Below are 19,828 nucleotides of genomic sequence, written 5' to 3' on the forward strand. Positions count from 1 at the left end.
TGTAGTGTACAGTACTGTATTTATACTGGAGAACACTTAGTTATGACTAACTGGCCTCCTTGGGGATGCTGATAAGACCACCTCCAATGGAAGTACTGTACAGAAAGAAACCATAGTACAGTATGGAAGCAGGAGAAAACCAGTGATGTTCAAATGGGTCACACTGGACAACACCCTTCACCCATCTGACTCAATAGAAAGTTATCTAAAATTGCAATGGTGAGAGGCAAGAGTGTATCTCTCACCAATATGGTCACGGGTTCGACCCTCGGTCCAGACACATGCAAGAAGGGTGTTATCCAGTGTGACCATACCAAACATCACAGGTTTCCTGGTCCCATTTCCTTCTGTAGTAACACTGGCTAGACCAATCGCCTGAACAGCTAGTAAAGTGATAAGTGGTTAAAAAATAAAGTGCTATAAAGTATCCTCTAGTGTAATAAGTTCAATGTGGAATTAACAGGAGCAGAATGCAAAAAGGGGGTTTTGAGAATTGCAATTAAATGCCAGGTAGCGACGTGTCCTCCTAATATTACGTATTTAAGTAATTATTAGATGTTTTAATTGCCTGTATGTTGGCCTGGCAAGTTAATGCTAGGCATTAACATAGGTGAAACTTTATGAATAAAACTTTTACTTCAAATTGCAAATTAAAAAAGTTCAGAAACAATTTCAATTGGTACTAATATACAAGAGACATTAATAACCTTTACTTCTGTTAAACTCTTGGTCAACGTTTCTAAGCAATTAAGAAGCAGGTAACTGCTTGCAATTCATGTAACTTTGTGCAAAAAAAAATAGAAATGAGAGCAATCCTGAGTATTCCTACACTGTACCTTAAACAAACTGGTGGAAACCTTGGATACTGTACCAATGATTATTGGTACATTACAAGGTGAAGATAAATGTGCATTTTTATTCATATCTAAGTAAAGGCAATAGATATATAATAGTTATCTTTTGGGATTTAATGGACCTGCATTCTACACCTAAATCTATGCTAGAAATCTGATTAAATTTGTTTAATCTGATTGGAGTCTTACCCGGCCATGGTGTCTTGCCACAGGTTAAACACAGATAAAGCAGAATCCTCAGGAACCACATCCCACATGTCCTGGAAGGTGAGAGGGTTCCGCCAACCTCGCCAAATCAAGGGGGCATTCCATAAGAAGAAGAGACGACTCAGAAATGAGGCTTGTAACTTTGGACTTGCTTTCTGAAACGTTGGTAAATTTTTAAAATTTATCTGTAATAAGGTCAAAGAACAATTGTATAAAATGTTGCATTTCTTACACTGTACATGTGGTTCTAATGATGCCTATGTGCTCCAACCACACACAAACAGTCTTCTTCTTTATCTCCCTCAGTACCTTTTAACACCTACTATTTTTGTATAATCATAAGGAAATACTGTAATACAGTATTGGTTACCTATACAGTAATCAGTACTGTAGTGCATTACATATACAGGTGTACTGTATACACGTACCTCCATCATTGTAAGATTGCATTTTTTTATTCGTGCAATCTCTTCACAGCTTCAACATAGGTTGACCAAAATCGTAAGCAACACTAACCCCCACTCCTTCATGGTCATTCGTACATTCTAACTGTTTTTCTTCCCCTTCCACAGCAAGACTGTAAAATTTTCACATGGTTTACACCTGATTTCAATGCATCATCATCAACATTTTTTAGGCCATGTTCCACTTGTGTGTGGGTGAGCCTCTACTACCTGATAGCAGCTCTCCTTGCTGCACAGTCTCTTCCAGTTTCTCTTGTCAGATTCTAAACTCTTAAGTAATTTTTTACAACCTCTCCCTATGTCATCTTGGCCTACCCTTGGTTCTCCTCCCTTACACATTTATGTTCATGAACCTCTTGACCAAATTAGTCTTCTCATCCAGTCTCTCTATATGCTCAAACCATCTTAGCCTGTATCTATGCAGATCTTTGCCAACACTGTACAGTACCCTCAATACCTAGCAGCCCTCTAAGCTGTGAACAGGGTCTCTTGTCTTTCAGTGTCACATTGCACATCCAGCTCACCATTCTCATTTCAGCTCACTCAAGTCTGCTAATGTTATCAACTTTAATTTCCCTTATTTCACTGCCATACAATATCACATTTTACACACCAGCTACATACATTTTTCTTTCCATACAGAGGAAAGGTCCTCTTGCCATCAATAGTGGAAACCTGTAGCAATTGTGTACACAATTTTTTATTATTATTAAAAACATGTTTTGTAATTTGCTTTGTGAAAGTTTTTTTTTTTTTAACTCTCAGGTTATATCATAAAAGTTTCTGGGAAAATGTGATCTATTTACAAAAAAATTATTTACGAAAGTTTTTTCAGGAAAGGTACCCTTTCATAAATTGGGGAATGTCTGTAGCAGAAAGATTGGAAGGAATGAAAAAACAATGATAAAACTGACTGGATACTTTTTTTTACTTACCTCAGTCATAAAGAGACTTTGTAACTTAGATGGTGCATGAGAGATACAGTTTGTGATGAAGAGTGCCAGACAGCAAAGGTACTGCACCAGGAAGGTGACCACTAATACAGCAGGCAGCTTCCCATCCTGCACAATAAATGAGCTCTTACTAATACAGCAAAACTACTGAAGTACTAAAATACTCTACACTGTCTGAACTACTCCATATTAATTGAAATGTTCTACAATTGTTGAAGTATTCCATAAGAAGTCCTAACCTAGCCTATACAAAACTAATTGATAATCAATTCAAACTGGCATATTCTATGTTGGCCTATCCTAATTTACTGAAATACCTAAGAAGGAAAGGAAATATGAGCTGCAGTTTGTCCGTGCTGAAGAATGTGAGACATAAAAATACAAAAGAAATATATTTTCAAAACACAGACATAGTACTAATATTAATTAAGGCTCTTAACATAGGTCATGTTTGTTTTCACATTTCAGGAGGATCAGTTTTACAGTGTTTACCCATTTAGTCTATGAATTTAGATAAACTATGTACTGTATCAGATTTATGTTAATGCAAAGGGAGGAAAATAGCACTGAAATGGTGTGGGAAGATTGTGGGAGGACCTTACGAAAATGGCAATGAGGGTGACCTACTCCATGGACCGTGGTGATGACTGTAGTGTAGAGTTGTGGGATGCCACACATCAACATGCTTAACCAGAAGCACCAGAGTAGGCCACTGGTGCGTTTACCATGACGGTGATCCGACGCAACTAGTATTACATGCAGTGCCTGAGGGACAACATTAGTCTCACATCAATAACTAACATCAGTTTTTTGCATGGAAATGTTCTAAATTATAACATATAATTGTCCTTAATGAAATATTAAAACATTCTCGCGCACTGACACTTTATTTGTGCTGTAATTTAAACGTAAACCAAGTTTAATAATAATAATAATAATAATAATAATAATAATAATAATAATAATAATAATAATAATAATAATAATAATAATAATAATAATAAATATATATAAATATAAATATATATATATATATATATATATATATATATATATATATATATATATATATATATATATATATATATATATATATATATATATATATATATATATATATATATACATTGGGGTATGCTATAACGAACGGATCATACTACGAATATTCCTATAACGAACGGTTTTACCTATAAAATTGAGAATGCTATAACGAACGCAACTCCTACAACGAACGCGGATGAATACGGGACTACTTCGCCTGGCGCATGAATTTTGTTGTACCGCGACCACAACAAGAGCGTCAGGCGCCATCTTTGTCTCATTGTGTAGCCAGTGCACCACTGTTATTGTTGAAATTTCGTCTTTTGATGTGGAAATTCGCGTTATTTGTATAACTATTTTGTTATACAAGTATACAATTGTAACAATGAATCGTTCAAAGCGAGTGAGAAAGCTAATAACCCTTGAAACTAAGAAAGAAATTGTAAAGAAACGTGAGAATGGAAGAAGCATTGCGAAACTTAGTGATGAATATGGGATGGCTAAATCGACTATATGTACGATTTTGAAGAATAAAGAGGAGTTAAAAACTGTGCAAGTGGCTAAGGGAATCTTTAGACTTAGCAAAGCAAAGTGTAATGTGATTGAAGAGATGGAAAATTTACTCTTAGTGTGGATAAAGGAGAAAGAAATGGCAGGTGGTAACATTAGTGAAGCTATAATTTGTGAGAAGGCTAAACAATTGTTTGAGGACCTTAAAGCCAAGACTCCCAGTGGAAGTGATAGTGATGTGCCAGTGTTTAGGGGTACCTGCATGCTGAATAACACTAAGGTAAGATAAAGTACCGTATTTTTTACATTTTCCACAGAATTTTTTCAGTGTTAAGTGGTTGTATTTGGGGGCCTGGAAAGGATTAATCTTATAACGAACGAATGCTATAACGAACGAGGTTCTGGAACCAATTACGTTCGTTATAGCATACCCCACTAATGTGTGTGTATTGTATATATATATATATATATATATATATATATATATATATATATATATATATATATATATATATATATATATATACAGTATATATATATATATATATATATATATATATATATATATATATATATATATATATATATATATATATATATATATATATATATATATATATATATATATATATGAGCACAATCCGTTCTAGAAGGTTGCTCGTTAACCGAAACCATTGTTTCAATGGGTTTTTGGGTAATTGGTTCCAGCTCACCGAAAATTGCCTAAATTCAACAAAAATGGTAGAAAAGTACACTTACTTTGAGGTGTGTATTTAGAAGGCTCCTGGATGATGATGATGATGATGATGATGATGGGAATTAGAATGGGGGTGGAGGAGAAGGGAGAAGAGAAGGCATTGGGGTGGAAGAGAAGTCACCCCATGGTGCCATTTCACCCATAAAATTTTAGTTCTCTTGGTATAATTCAAGATTATTTGCTTGCAAACACAGAAAAAAGCGTTTAGTTGAAGAGAGTCTCAAACAAGATGTTACCTCCACTGAAAAGACACAAAGACTGACGCCTGTATGCTGTGTTGGCAGGCTGGATGGCGTGCCACAAACTAGTGACCCTACCTCCAATTATGTTCAATAATTGTTAAAATGACTAAAAAATTTAATATTAAACTTTTCAAATTGTTGAATAGTATAAACTTCTTGATATTTAGTAAAAGGGTAAGGAATTTAAGCACTAGAACCGATTACTGTATTGGCGGACTAATACTACAGCTGGTGGACCGCCAAATGCAAGCTAAAACATGTGGAGGTCGGCTCGTAATAAACTCGTTAATCGAGGGATTGCTCATTAACCGAAGTTAAGAATCTTATGGAAGGTAACTCGTTAACCGAAAACTCATTAACCGAGGAACCACTGTGTATGTATGTATATATATATACTGTATATATATATATACTATATATATATATATATATATATATATATATATATATATATATATATATATATATATATATATATATATATATATATATATATATATATATATATATATATATATATATATATATATATTTTATAATGAATTCATACTGTATTTTTATACTATACCTGTATACAGCACCTGTAATATGTATTATGTAATAATATATCATACCTGAGTTATTAAGAGGACTATAGGTGCTATGAAGTCAGCTGTTGGGACAACAATAGGGCCCTTGAGTCCAGCCCACACAATCTCCGACCCCCACACAATTACTAGCAAAGCTGACACCATCTGTGAATGGCACATATTATTACTAAATTGGTACTAAAGAGAGCCTGCACAACCATTAACATTGCTGTATTATCAGGCATTATATGAGTATACTACTGTCTGAGGAAAAAAGAGCATCTTCTCAATTTTTATTTCAATCAAGTGAAGAAAAACCTTCCAACTTTTATATAAACTTTCTTTAGGGACAGTAATTTTTCTCTCTCTCCAGCTTGATATGCTTGGAGTGCATGAGTTGGTCTTGGCTTTCAGATGTGACTGCAAATAGAGATAATCATTTGCACTTTACTTCCTCTGGTTTAGCCAGGATTTTAGAAATGGAGGGGTGTGTTATTATGATTATAGCCAAAATTGTGTACAGTACATAGTTTTTCAGGAGTGCAGATGAGGAAAGGTCACTGAGAGGGTGTGGGCTTTCCAACATCATTCACTGAGAGCCACATAAAACAACCTCCAAAACCTTGAGAGGGTGCATCCTCTTACCATATGGGGGGGGTCTGGAAACACAGTTTATTTTCATTAAGGAGAGGAAAAAGTCCATTCTTAGGAGAGGAGACAAGCATTTTATCCACTTGGCTGCTGTTCTCTTCATGTCTTAAAATATGAGGATATTGGTCAATGGTTTTAAATGTGATCCATCTTAACTTTCACTGGAATAATTTTGCATAATCATTCATGAATGGACCAAGTCAGTGATAAACTGGGATCTCTATTCACATCAGACTGAGTAAGCCCTCAACATTTGGAACATGAGGTTCCTAACTAGCCTGTAGGTGACCATCAAGTTCATGTGGGTTGCCATTCAATACACTGCCTGGGATTTGAGGTTCCTGACATAGTGCTAAGCATATTCTACTGCTGTCACCACTATTCAGTTGCATCATCATATTGCTTATGCTTGGCATGAGTTAGTGGATTGATGAAAATGTATCTTACACTCAAAAATAGTAAACCTACTTAATTATCCTGAAACATGACATTTCCAACCGGCCATTGCCTAAGTTCATATTTTAGACTCTCGGAAAACTTTCATCAGTACCCAAAAAATTACAGGGATGTGCAATTTTTTCCGGGGATGAGAAAATTTGTCTCCATACCCGGAAATCTCTCCCACCTGGAACGGCTCTGCACCAATTACTGTATTCCTGCAAACAGGGCGATTACTGTATTTAATGACACATCTGCTTGGCCTGGTGCATGCATGTCACAAAGGACAAGGATTGTTTACCCATCATTCTTTGACTTGAGTTGAATATGAAACCTGGGTACAGCTAATACAATTCAATATAAAGCTGATAATTTAAAATTACTTTCCCTTTCTTGTTCTTTTCTTTCAGGTTTCCTGATTGATGGCACACTACACACATACATTCAGGGTGAATCATCCAAGTGTTACTCGGGAACCATAGAAAAAATCAGAACACATGAAAATTATGACACGTCAGCTTACCTCCCCTGAAGATTAACTACCCTAAGGTTAACATTACCTAATTTATCCTGGTCTAATATAACCTAACCTATTCTAAGCTACCAGGAAGCATTAAGATATTTAATAATCACATAAAATAAGCTTGGAAGGCTAAACTTTATGTGAGTAAAAATATTTATGAAAATCCCTGATTCTCACCACTAACAATCTTTTTTGAGATTGCTAATATAAACTCTATTAGTGTATCACAAAACTCGCCATCTTTGTATAGCTGACTGCAGTCCATGGCACCGGGTCAATGGGCCTGCTCTTAAGATGAAAGATGTAGATAGGAGCACACAACCAAAGAAGGAGGCAGGGCAGCCACACCAACACTGTCCGCTCAGCACAGGTCCCAAAATCAGGCACTTCGGCTTCCCAGGCAGTACTTACATTCTGTAAACAAGAACTTAAGAATAAAATAAGGCAATTTATGAGGAAACTGCTACCACCAGAAGTTGTTTGATTTTGTTAATTTTTTCCACTGATGTTCTTATTATTATAGTAAGAACTTTAAAAGAGGTGACAACTTTTTATTTTAAATATAAGTATTTTTTATTTTTTTAGTACAGTATTTTCTCTATCTACAACCATAAATCTTTACCGATATCCTCTTCGCCACGGATTGGCTCAGCCGCTTGGGCAGTTGGCTACGTCTCTGTTACGCACTGTTGGAAAGTGCTGGGCATGCACCTGCTCCTGAATATATCAGAACCTGCTCCAGTGCTGGTCTTGAAAGAGCTCGCACTCGGTGCCGTCACAAAACTCTCTGGCAGGTTGTTCCAAGAGTTCACAACTCTCACTCAAAAAGTTTGACCTCACAATTTTCTGGTCTTGTCCAAAGTGTAATAATCAGCGTACACTGCATGAAGCACAACACATTTGGCCTGATTCTTCAGATTAAGGCAAGATGTGGGGACAGAGGTTAGGTTAGGTTGGTTGGTTGTTTTTGGTTGCTTTTGGGGTTGTTTTTAATGTTGTTTTTTACACAGAAAAAAGGGGTAGGTTAAATTAGGTTATGTTTCTTTCAGTATTAAAAATGTGTTTCTTCCTGTGGTTTTTGATGAGTTTTGAACGATTTTTGCCTCGTTTTCCATTGAAAATCACCTGTTTCTGTGATTTACCCAACCACAAACTCCAATTTCCCAACATCTTCCCTTGTTAGGCTGTATATAAAAAAAACGAATGAAATGAATATAAAATTTCGTTGAAACTCGTTAAAAACCATATTTTTAATATCCAAAGAAAGAACGGTGCTTTCCTATAAATTTACCCCTCACTCTTGAAAATCATTACAAGGGAAGGATCATCTAGATATCTAAACAACCTTCTTATAAGACCTAATAATTTAGTTGCTTGATTCACCTTCTCACAATGGCCCGAAAACTTCAGATCATTGTCAACTTACACACCCAGGTCCTTTTCACATTTAGTCTCTATTAATGCAGTTTCTTCGTCCCATTGGCACGTCCCAGGTGCATTCTCTTACACTTCTTGACATTGAATCTTAGCAGCAATTTCTTCGACCATTCTTGAAGCTCACATAGATCATTCTTCAGTGCTTCACAGTTAGTTTGGCTCTTAATTTCTCTAAATAACTTGGTATCGTCCGCAAACATTTGTATGGAGGAGGGTATTTCTGTAGCGGGCAGGGCATGAAGGATGAGGGAAATTGCAGGGTATTAACACGGTGAAAAACTGATCGTATGAAACTAAAATGATCAATCTAAGTGCTTTGTATGTGAATAATTTAAATATTTACTGTAATTACTACTCCAGAAATATAGTATTGTAGTGGGCACTGTAGCGTAGACTATGTAGGAGACCTCGCACTAAGGATGGAGGTGAGAAGGGGAAACTCACAATGGTGTTTTCTATATATATATTATATGTACAATGCAGTGCTAGGGAGTTGCTGTGTGGTGAGGAGCTTGTTACTTTTACTTTTACTTTTATCCTCTTCGCCACTGATCGGCTTGTTAGCCGCTTGGGCGATCGGTCACGACTCTTTTCCTTTATATTCTTCACCAAAAGGTCGGCTCGCTAGCCGCCCGGGCGATCGGTCACGTCTCTGTCACGCACTGTTGGCAAATACTGGGCATGCACCGGCTCCTGAATGTACCTGAACCCGCTCCAGTGTTGGTCAAGTCTTCTCTTGAAAGAGCTCACACTCGGTGCCGTCACAACACTTTCTGGTAGATTGTTCCAAGAGTTTACAACCCTCACTCCGAAAAAGTTTGCCCTCACGGTTTTCCGGACTTGCGGCTTCTTCAATCTTGAGCTGTGACCCCTTGTGGGGCGAGCGTCCGCCAGCTCCAAGTAAGGACACTCAACTGAGTAGTGCCCCCTGAGATGCTTATAAACCTCAACTAGGTCCCCCCTTGCCCGTCTGTAGTATAAGCTAGGCAAGTTCAGGCGCTCCAATCTCGCAGGGTAGCTGAGATGCCGAAGTGCAGGCACCAGCTTGGTGGCCCTCCTTTGAACATTTTCAACCAACTGACAGTCCCTAGCATATCTCGGGGACCAGATGGGGTGACAGTACTCCAGATGGGGAAGCACTTCACTCCTGAAGATCGTCACGAGGGACGGACCGTCTAGATATCTGAACGACCTTCTTATAAGACCCAATAATTTATTTGCCTGATTTACCTTCTTCTCACAATGGCCCGAGAACTTCAGCTCATTGTCAACATACACACCTAGGTCCTTCTCACACACAGTCTCAACTAGTACATTTTCTTCATCCCGTTGGGACATATGGTACGCCTCCTTACCGTTGGTACGCCCCAGGTGCATCCTCTTACACTTCGTGACATTGAATCTCAGCAGCCATTCCTTCGACCATTCCTGGAGCCCACAGAGGTCCTTCTGCAGCTCTTCACAGTCCGCTTGGTTCTTAATTTCCCGAAATAACTTGGCGTCATCGGCAAACATTTGTATGGAGGAGTGTACAACGTCAGGCATATCATTTATGAAACAAACAAACAACAGCGGGCCCAATACACTACCCTGCGGTACCCCACTTGTTACAGGTACAGATGACGATTTCGTGCCATTAATCACCACACATTGCTTGCGGTCATGTAGAAAGTCTTCTATCCACGCTAGGACATTTCCCCGAATTCCGTACCCTTCCAGTTTGATTTTCAGCCTTTCGTGGGGTACACTGTCGAAAGCCTTGGCAAAATCTAGGTAAATATTGTCGATATTACCACCCCGTTCTAGAATATGGGTCCAAATATCCAATACCTTGAGCAATTGTGTCAAGCAAGAGCGCCCCGGCATAAAACCGTGTTGGCAATCTTTTACAAGGTTGTTTCGTAGTAGATGTTCCATCGCTGCATCTCTGATAATACTCTCAAGTACTTTACATATTATGCTGGTCAGGCTCACCGGTCTATAGTTGTTCGTGGAGTGCCTATCGCCCTTCTTGAAGATAGGACTCACATAAGCCACTTTCCATTCACTGGGGACCATTTGTTCATCCAGGCATTTACAAAACAGAATCTTCAGGGGCTCTGCAAGCTCGTTGCACAGCTCCCTTAGCACTCTAGGATGCACCATGTCAGGTCCAGGACTCTTATGGACCTTTAGCCTGGACAGTTTATTTCTAATACCCTCTTCTGTGAACACAATGTGGGTCAGTGCTGTGTCGAACCGTCTGTCCTCAAACGCAGGAAGGTTAGTTGCATCCTCTCTTGTGAACACTGAGGAAAAGAAGCTGTTCAATGCCTCAGCTTTATCCTGGTCAGAATCTGCGTAACTACCATCTTCAAGCCTCAGGTCTGATACTCCTACTCGCGTTTTCAATTTCGACTTTGCATAGCGGTAAAACGCCTTTGGGTTTGACTTGACCTCGCGTGCAACCAGCCTTTGGAACTCCTTTTCAGCCCTCCTACACTCTATCTTTGCTTGGTTTCTGGCTCTTGCATACATCCTCCTGTCTTGCTCATCGTTTGACCCAACCCACGTCTTGAATTTCTGGGTTTTCTTCTTAATTTTGTCGACCGCCGCATGGTTCATGTGTAGGGATCCCCTCGTATTCCTAGAAGCACTGGGTTTGGTCTTGGGTATATATTTATCGATCAAATGGGTCATTTTACTAGTTATGATATTCAGCGTAGTGTCTGCGTTCTTGTACCTTAATAAGTCAGGCCAGTTGATACCCCTCATCTCTTCCCTCATCCCATTGTAATTTCCCTTGTAATATTTGCACCTTGGCCTGGCCTTATCTTGAACTAGGTAACAGTTAAATCTGAATGACAACACTGTATGGTGACTGGTGCCAACTGGGGCAAGGTGTTCCAGTTTGGCCACCATACCCTCCTCGTTTGTTATGATGAGGTCAAGTGGCTTGGGTGTTTGCTCCCCTCTGTAATGTGTCGGGTCTCTCACATGTTGGAACAGAAAATTATCTCTCAGAGTTTCTACAAAAAGAGTAGCAGGATTATTCAAGTCATTCGGGGTTGACTCGTTTCTCCAGTCGATGTCGCCATAGTTAAAGTCCCCCATGATAAGGAGGTGGCTGGGGTTGAGCATCGCCGCATTGTTTATTAAGGTTCTTAAGTTCCTTTGATTTAGTGTTTGAGAGCGTTGAGTAAAATAATCTTCACGGTGAGGCTGGGGGTATTTATACAAGTCTGCCGGAAGTGGGCGGCGCTGCTGATTGGCTGAGGGGAAAGGCCGTAACTGGCCAATCACCGCACAATCTGAAAGTGAGGCTCGGTCTGAGGAACTCGCGGCGGGTCGGCTGGTAAGCGACAAATCGAGAAGTAAGGGAGAGTATCCACTACAATACTCTCCCCTACAACTGCTGATTGATCACTTGCCGTCTGCTTACTAACTAACCAGCGGCGAGCTCCACGGACTGGGCCTCGCTTTCGGACTGCGCGGTGATTGGCCAGTTACCGCCTTCACCTCAGCCAATCAGCAGTGCCGCTCACTTCCTGTCTATCTGATCTTAGAATCTACAAATACCCCCAGCCTCGCCGTGAACGTCACTCCTATGTATTTCAGTTTCACCACTTTTCTTCAATCCTTAATAATCTTCTTTTACCTTATAACTCATGACTCCAAAGCCAAAGAAGGTCGCTCTACTCAACGCTCTCAAACAGACAAGATGCTCCTCACCACACAGCAACTCCCTATCACTGCATTGTACATATAATATATATATAGAAAACACCATTGTGAGTTTCACTTCTCACCTCCATCCTTAGTGCGAGATCTCCTACACGTAGGTATGTATGTGAGCCTAACAAAGAGAAAACACGAAGAGAAATGTACCAATTGGCCACATACACTATAGTGCCAAGTTACCGTGTCGTGTTACAACCAACTGCTTGGTCCCAGTGTACTCTCAACTCCACAAGAAACGGAAAATTACATCATGACGCTTCAACTAAGTTGCTTTCATTGGCTCAATAATAAGAATATTTGTGGAAAATGAATTAAATCGAAGAACTCCTTCTGGTGGTAGCGTACACATTCATTCTCTAAAAATAGAAAATAATCCAATTACAGTACGTACTAGATATCGGAGTTCGTCCCTCACTTATGTTTACAATTACTGTGTAACAACCCACATCTAATACTCTTGAACTTCAGTAATACTGCCTCAATTATTGCACTGTCTGGGTCTGCCGCTCAGGCTCAGGGACCTCCAGCCACAAGGAGTCAGACATTGGTCACACATTCACAAAATCCTCATATCGCCAGACTTCGTTGCTGAGGTTGTCTTGAATCTTTGTTCCCTCAAGTATGACACTATTTGGAAAAAATCCACTTTCTAAGTTGCTCACTAAATAATAAATATTTTGTTTTAATTATAATTCTTCTGTTGGTTTCTTGCGTTATGATAATCACATGCCTTCTGATTAGTCTGCCACTTTGGACGTAATTAATGAAACAAATAAAACTAAAATAATTTCCCTCAGATGCAGTTGCTATGTGCCTTACTTTTTGCTTTTATCATCTGATTCATGCAGTATTTTTTTTAATCACACATTTAGTTCATGAGATTATAAATAAGAACAATACTAGTACTCACCCAGAAAGGTCCATTACACAGTTGAGTGAGATAGTAGAAGCTGTCTGACTTTTCAACAGCCGACGTCTCCATTTCTTCTGGCAGGTTGCACCCAGATGACGAACTTCTTCCCCTAGCATGGAAATTTCATTCAGAAGATCATTATTCTCACGCTTTATCTGATAGGAACTGGTGGGAACCATTCGTATCTGTTAAAATTGTGTAATTCATAGTTAGTTTTATACATAATTTGAATCCTGTGAAACTGTGTGCGTGTATATATATATATATATATATATATAGTCCACCCGGGCAGGTCACTGACCCACATCAGGGCCTGGGGGCGAAAATATAATAATAATAATAATAATAATAATAATAATAATAATAATAATAATAATAAAAATAATAATAATAATAATAATAATAATAATAATAATAATAATAATAATAATAATAATAATAATTACGCCACGCGGCTGGGAAGTAAACTAATAATAACCAAGGCACGGAATAAGGCAAGAAGACGAACATTTCGGCGAAATCACGATTTTCTTTTGATTAGTACATTTTTTGTAACAGCTGTAATGGGGCCCCAGTACTGTGCAGCTATTAACTGCTCTAGCAACTCGTTAAGGAACAGAAACATTTCTTTCTTTCGATTTCCGAAAGATAAAGAGGTGAGTCGTACGCCTTCTGTCAATGTTGACTGTTCATTAGTTTATATGAGCGCTTTATTTATTTAATGCATTTAGTACTGATAATATTCCTTTTGAACGAAATTGTATGTTTTTCCTGCATGTATCGATGTGTTTTGAGTAGATTTCATGTCCATTTCTTGGGCAAATTTATGAAAACCTTACCAACCCAAACTGTACGATAAAAACACACAGAAACCGAACCAATCCAATTCTAACGAAATCTGACCTAATCTAACCAAACCTTTGTCTTGGAAATTTTGTGTGTAGTATCATGAAAGACCTTGGTTAAGAATTGGTAGAGTATAACCCCGGAACCCATTTCTAAAAAAAATAAAAAATACGACCCTCTTTTCGCCACTCCCAACGTCCACCGTTGGTAACCAGCGGCCAGTCGTAGATACAGAAGCAGTTGATAATTACCTCATATGTCGTCGAATTACCACTAGCTCTCCAGCCAGTCTCCCGAGTCCCGACGATCGGTATCAGTGTACAGATAAAACAACAGGCAGGTAGATCTCCACCAGGTCACAGAAACACACTTGTGAACTTATAGTCTTTAGTAATTACTAAGTCGTCACAAAGCTGTTCACAGGTGTATCTGTCACAAGCGGGGTACCACAGGGCAGTGTATTGGGCCCGCCGTTGTTTGTTTGTTTCATAAATGACATGCCTGACGTTGTACACTCCTCCATACAAATGTTTGTCGATGACGCCAAGTTATTTCGGGAAATCATGAACCAAGCGGACTGTGAAGAGCTGCAGAAGGACCACTGTGGGCTACAAGAATGGTCGAAGAAATGGCTGCTGAGATTCAATGTCACAAAGTGTAAGATGATGCACCTGGGGCGTACCAACGGTAAGGAGGCGTATCATATGTCTCAACGGGATGAAGAAACTGCACTCATTGAGACTGAATGTGAGAAGGACCTAGGTGTGTATGTTGACAATGAGCTGAAGTTCTCGGGCCATTGCGAGAAGAAGGTAAATCAGGCAAATAAATTATTGGGGAAGGGGGGGGGGGGGCTTTTCAACGCTCTCCCAGCTGGGTGGGCTTGCTGTAGCCTACTCGCTGTGTTCCCTTTCCCACAACTTCTTGGACCCCCCTTTTGATATTCCTAGATCTGCCCCTGAATATTGAAACACCTTTGCCGAGTTAATCAAACTGGTACATTGCTTTGACCGAAGTTGTGTATTGTACTGTATTTGTACTGCGTAACATTCGTAAATCTAGATATAAGTCGTTTTATCCAGTTCCTGAGTAAGAATGTTTTTGAACAATATTGTCAATGGGACACTTTGACAATTTCTTGTAAACATGCTAATTTCGTGTCACTCTTGGGATATTAATAACGTATATTTATGAACTGAACTGGTTGCGTCATGTTCGTACATCACGGTTATCAGGGATTGTTTCACACACCTTCATAGGTTCATACTTTTGTCTATGATAAGCGAGGCGTTGAATAGACTAGATAGACACTGATATCACAGTACACTTTTTTATGTATTCAAGTACCTCAAAACAAATCTCGATTGTGACTTGAATCTCAATTTAGATCCCCAATAACTGAAATATCCCGAGTCCAACCCCCTGCACTATCTCACTCATGTGACGTTTATTAACAATAATGCCATATGATTTGTACTAGTATTAACATTTAAAGCAACTGTTCAGAGTTCTCTGGGGCAGAACTCTTGCTCAATGCAGGCTTCAGCCTGTCGCACACTCCTCTTCACCACTGATCGACATTTTAGCCGCTTGGGCGGTCGGTCACACTGTCCTGCACACGGCACCACAATACCTTGCGGTTTGGGACCTCTGTAGCATACACCTTGCTTTTTATGTGACCCCGCAGGCAGAATTCAAGGGGATTTATTTACACCCCATATAGATTTCATCACATTCCTACCAAACCTCTCATGAGCTGTAACTCCGAAACTATTGAGAATTGAGAATGTGGTCATATAGTAATTTATCTTTATTTATGTTTCTTCAGGAATATACCCCTTGATTTATGAAAGGCATTTACGGAACCCACTATAATATAGATTAATTTAACTAGATTCTTCTATAACATCATGGGGGTGAGTGTGTATGATCCCTTCTTAATTAGGAATCAAAATAACTGACCGATAAGAAAAATTTTAATTTCTCCCCACAACAAATTGTGGCGTGTTAAAGGGACATTGGCTTAGGAAATGTAGTTCATCAACTTGATGCCTCTTGCTCTCTGATGCTGATAAAACACATATATAAACTTGCACTCAGGTTGCTGTTAGTTCCTTATGACCACCACTAGTATACCGTACATTAACCCCACGTGGTCACAAACACTAATATGTGGCTACTAACAACTGTGACCACTAACACCAACACCATGTGGCCACAAATACCAACAACATGTGACCACTAACTCTAACACCTGTGGCCACTAACTCCAAGTGGCCACTAACACCTGTGGCCACTAATAACATGTGGTCATTAACACTAACACCATGTGGCCACCGGTGTCACTCTACTAATACCAAGTGACCATCAGTATCACCCTGTATTAATTAACACCGCATTGGAGAGTACCAACCTACCTTAAGTGTTCTTGGTGAGGGAGTGTTGAGAACTGAAGGTCGTGATACAAGCTTCCTCAGATTTTGCCTCCCTGGCATGACGTCGCCGCCTCCCGGGTGGCACCCCGCATTAAGGCTGCCCCTAGTCTCTTAACATGATGTAACTCCGCCTCTCTCTCCCTTGGGAACTGGTCGACACTATAAGAGATTTCTGCTGTGGTTTAGAGGCCACACGTGGCCGCTTTTAGTACAACTGGCCTAATACGTTGATTGAATTATGACAATGGGTCGGGTATTTGATAAGATGAGATTGTATTAGGTAATATATCTGTGTGTATGTATAGTGGTTTATGCCTGACTGTGTACTTTTATTTGAGTGTATATAGACTATAGATCCTCTTTTAAGGGGCAATATTTGTAAGTGTATGAAGAGACGGCTTTTGTGTGTGTGTGCAAATGTCTGAGTGTTCTATTTGAAACCGTATTCCCAGAATTCTAGGATCGGTGAGTGTGACCCTGAACACAGTAAAATATCAACCCCAACTAGACCCTCTACGCTCCTGGTGCTTCAGCTGCATCCAGTTTTCAGGTCAAATAATAATTTTACAAGAGTTTGAAGGTAATACGCTAGCAATTACTGTGTTCTGTGCTTCAAACACAGAGAAACACACTGAAACATCCCCAACCCGAGCCTTACATTCAAGGTCAATAGAATGAGCTACACTCAATTACATTAATAGACGCGGACAATATGTATCTATTCGGCTGTAAAAGAAGTATTAAACTTTTACTCACACGTGCTAAGTGTCTTGCCATAGTCCCACATCACCAATCCCAGTGAGTCTAAATGTGTGTGTTATGTAAAGGGATTAGCGTGATTGAGTGAAATAAAATTTATGCGATTATTTTGTATACATTTGTTGTATATAATATAATCAACAGGTAAAAACTGATTGGGGGGGGGGGGGTTAGAGTGATGAGGGGAAGGCTGGTAGTGTCTCAATGTTTCGTGGAGGCGCAGGAAAAATAAGTATTTTTTTTATAGTAAAACTATTACTGTAATTTGTTTCCTGATATCCCAATATAGAAAGTAATTTTTTTAATACATATAAGGAAAGGATGATAAAAGCAAGAGTGCTCTCTAATAAGGTACTTCAAGGTCATGAAAACGAACACGGCAAACTTGATGTGACATGATTTAATCAAAGTGAATAATGTTAAAGACGTTATTTCAGGGACCCAAAGTTGACACAATACTGTACAGCATTTGAAGGCTAATGTGTGCAGGATATGTTGGCCATGTGTCTATGTTAAAAAAAAAGTGCAAAAATTCACCTCTTTAACATACTGTGGATGATATCAAACCAGAAACAAAGAAATCTCTTTTATTTTCTGTTTAACTAAATAAAAAGAAAAGAATGACATTTTCCATCACAATATTGATTTATAAGTGTTATTCCTCTCATGGTATAATGAAGGAGAGATGGCAGGTGCTACATATTTTTTAAACACGCGGGGATATCAAAAGAAAAAAAATATCGCTACTTGACAAAAGTTTTCGTTTACTTAAATAGTGTTAACCTCCTTAATTGTGTTCTAAGAAATATAGAGTATCAAAAGTAAAGTCAATAGTTCAGAAAGTCTTTGTAACAACCGCCACAGCTGATGAAAAAAAGCCAGAATTATTTAAGCCGTTCATCACTTAAATAGTTTTCACTTCAGGATATTTCAGAAAAAATTACCAACTAGTTTCTGAGATGTGGCTCTTCACTCTTACTACCAGTGGCGTAGCTAGAGTGTGTGCCGCCCGGGGCGGCCCTTGAGTTTGCCGCCCCCGTGCCCCCACAAAAAATACATATTGCACAGTGACTCACTCGTCTTGTCACGATGGAGACTTGTGGAGAACTGAAGTGAATTGCTTGTAACTGGTGGATTGGTCGGCTGTACATGAACTGATATGACCCGAGACTGCATGGTTTTGCAGCTACTGGAGACGTTAATCCTTCCCTTTGTATCGGCGGCAAGTTAATCCTCGTCGTGTCTGACCTAACACCTGACCCACCCCACATGAGCTCACTGGCGTACTTGTTTGAAGTTGTTTCCTTAATCTTCAACAGGTTACAGGTTGTGTGTGTGGCGGGGGGGGGGGGCGCATAGCATGGGTGTAGCTCATGACGTGGCCGTGACGATGTGGGTCAGGTGTTAGGTCAGACACGACAAGGATTAACTTGCCGCCGATACAAAGGGATGGATTAACGTCTCCAGTAGCTGCAGATATGGGTGATGAGCAGACCCAAAAGTGCCGCCCCCCAAAAGTGCCGCCCGGGGCGGACCGCCCCCCCTAGCTACGCTAGTGCTTACTACTACAGTACTGTATTACTACTACTGTACTTACTACAACAACTACAGTACTAACACTACAGTACTGTATTACTACTACTACTACAACTAGCTATTATACTATAACTATTACTTCTACTACTACTACAGTGCGATGTATACTATTACTAGCTACTATACAATTACTACTACTATACTATAAATATTACTTCTACTACTACAGTATGCTATTACTAAGTGCTATACTATTGCTATTACAGTCCTATTGTATGACTACTAACACTAACCAACACTAAACAGCTACAGTACTTTCTTACTTTTATTCTCTTCGCCACTGATCGGCTTGTTAGCCGCTTGGGCTGTCAGTCATGTCTCTGATATGCACTGTTGGCAAGCATTCACTGGCTCCTGAATGTATCTGAACCTGCTCCAGTGCTGGTCAAGTCTGGTCTTCAAAGAGCTCACACTTGGTGCCGTCACAACACTCTCCGGCAGGTTGTTCCAAGAGTTCACAATTCTCACTCCAAAAAAGTTTGCCCTCACAGTTTTCCGGACTTGCAGCTTCTTCAACCTTGAGCTATGACCCCTTGTCATTACATCGCCATAAGCAGTACATATCGTATGCTGATACCTTATTGAAAGTAGTAAACAGTGATCATTAGATAATACAGTTTATTTTTCATTTATGAAAGAAGACTAAGGTGTCAACAGTTAGCCAGTGCTCACCATAGCATGAGGCCATGACTCTACTTCTTCTTCACCACTTGTCAGCTTACTAGCCAGTCAAGTGGTTGGTCATGTCCCTGTTAAACACTGCTGGCAAGTATGGATATATATGGGCTCTTGACAGTACCTGAACATGTGCCAGTGTTGGTCAAACCAGAATGTGTGAGTACCAGCAGTCTGTTAGTACACCACAATCTGTGAGCACACACAGAAAACACGCATCACAAATGCCACCCATGTT

The 19,828-nt window shown here is 39.4% G+C and overlaps 1 protein-coding gene across 6 annotated transcripts in view; it reads right to left on the bottom strand.

The window, feature by feature from the left end:
* Positions 1–16,746, bottom strand: part of LOC121873853 (multidrug resistance-associated protein 1-like) — a 52,400-nt gene extending 35,654 nt beyond the window's left edge. Inside the window, exons 1-7 of one of the 6 annotated variants that reach the window (XM_042377640.1) lie at positions 16,543–16,746; positions 13,277–13,388; positions 7,447–7,623; positions 5,643–5,762; positions 3,106–3,243; positions 2,461–2,586; positions 1,044–1,216 (exon numbers count right to left, since the gene is read on the bottom strand). In XM_042377640.1, the coding sequence (XP_042233574.1) occupies positions 1,044–1,216; positions 2,461–2,586; positions 3,106–3,243; positions 5,643–5,762; positions 7,447–7,623; positions 13,277–13,348 (806 nt within the window). In that variant the 5' untranslated portion in view covers positions 13,349–13,388; positions 16,543–16,746. Of the gene's footprint in view, positions 1–1,043; positions 1,217–2,460; positions 2,587–3,105; positions 3,244–5,642; positions 5,763–7,446; positions 7,624–13,276; positions 13,465–15,612; positions 15,687–16,538 lie in introns of those variants that run through there. The other 5 variants (XM_042377639.1, XM_042377636.1, XM_042377637.1 and 2 more) reach the window with 5 other exon arrangements.
* Between the last annotated feature and the right edge of the window lie 3,082 nt (positions 16,747–19,828).

This window comes from Homarus americanus, unplaced genomic scaffold, assembly GCF_018991925.1.
Source record: "Homarus americanus isolate GMGI-L3 unplaced genomic scaffold, GMGI_Hamer_2.0 scaffold25827, whole genome shotgun sequence".
NCBI lineage: Eukaryota > Metazoa > Arthropoda > Malacostraca > Decapoda > Nephropidae > Homarus > Homarus americanus.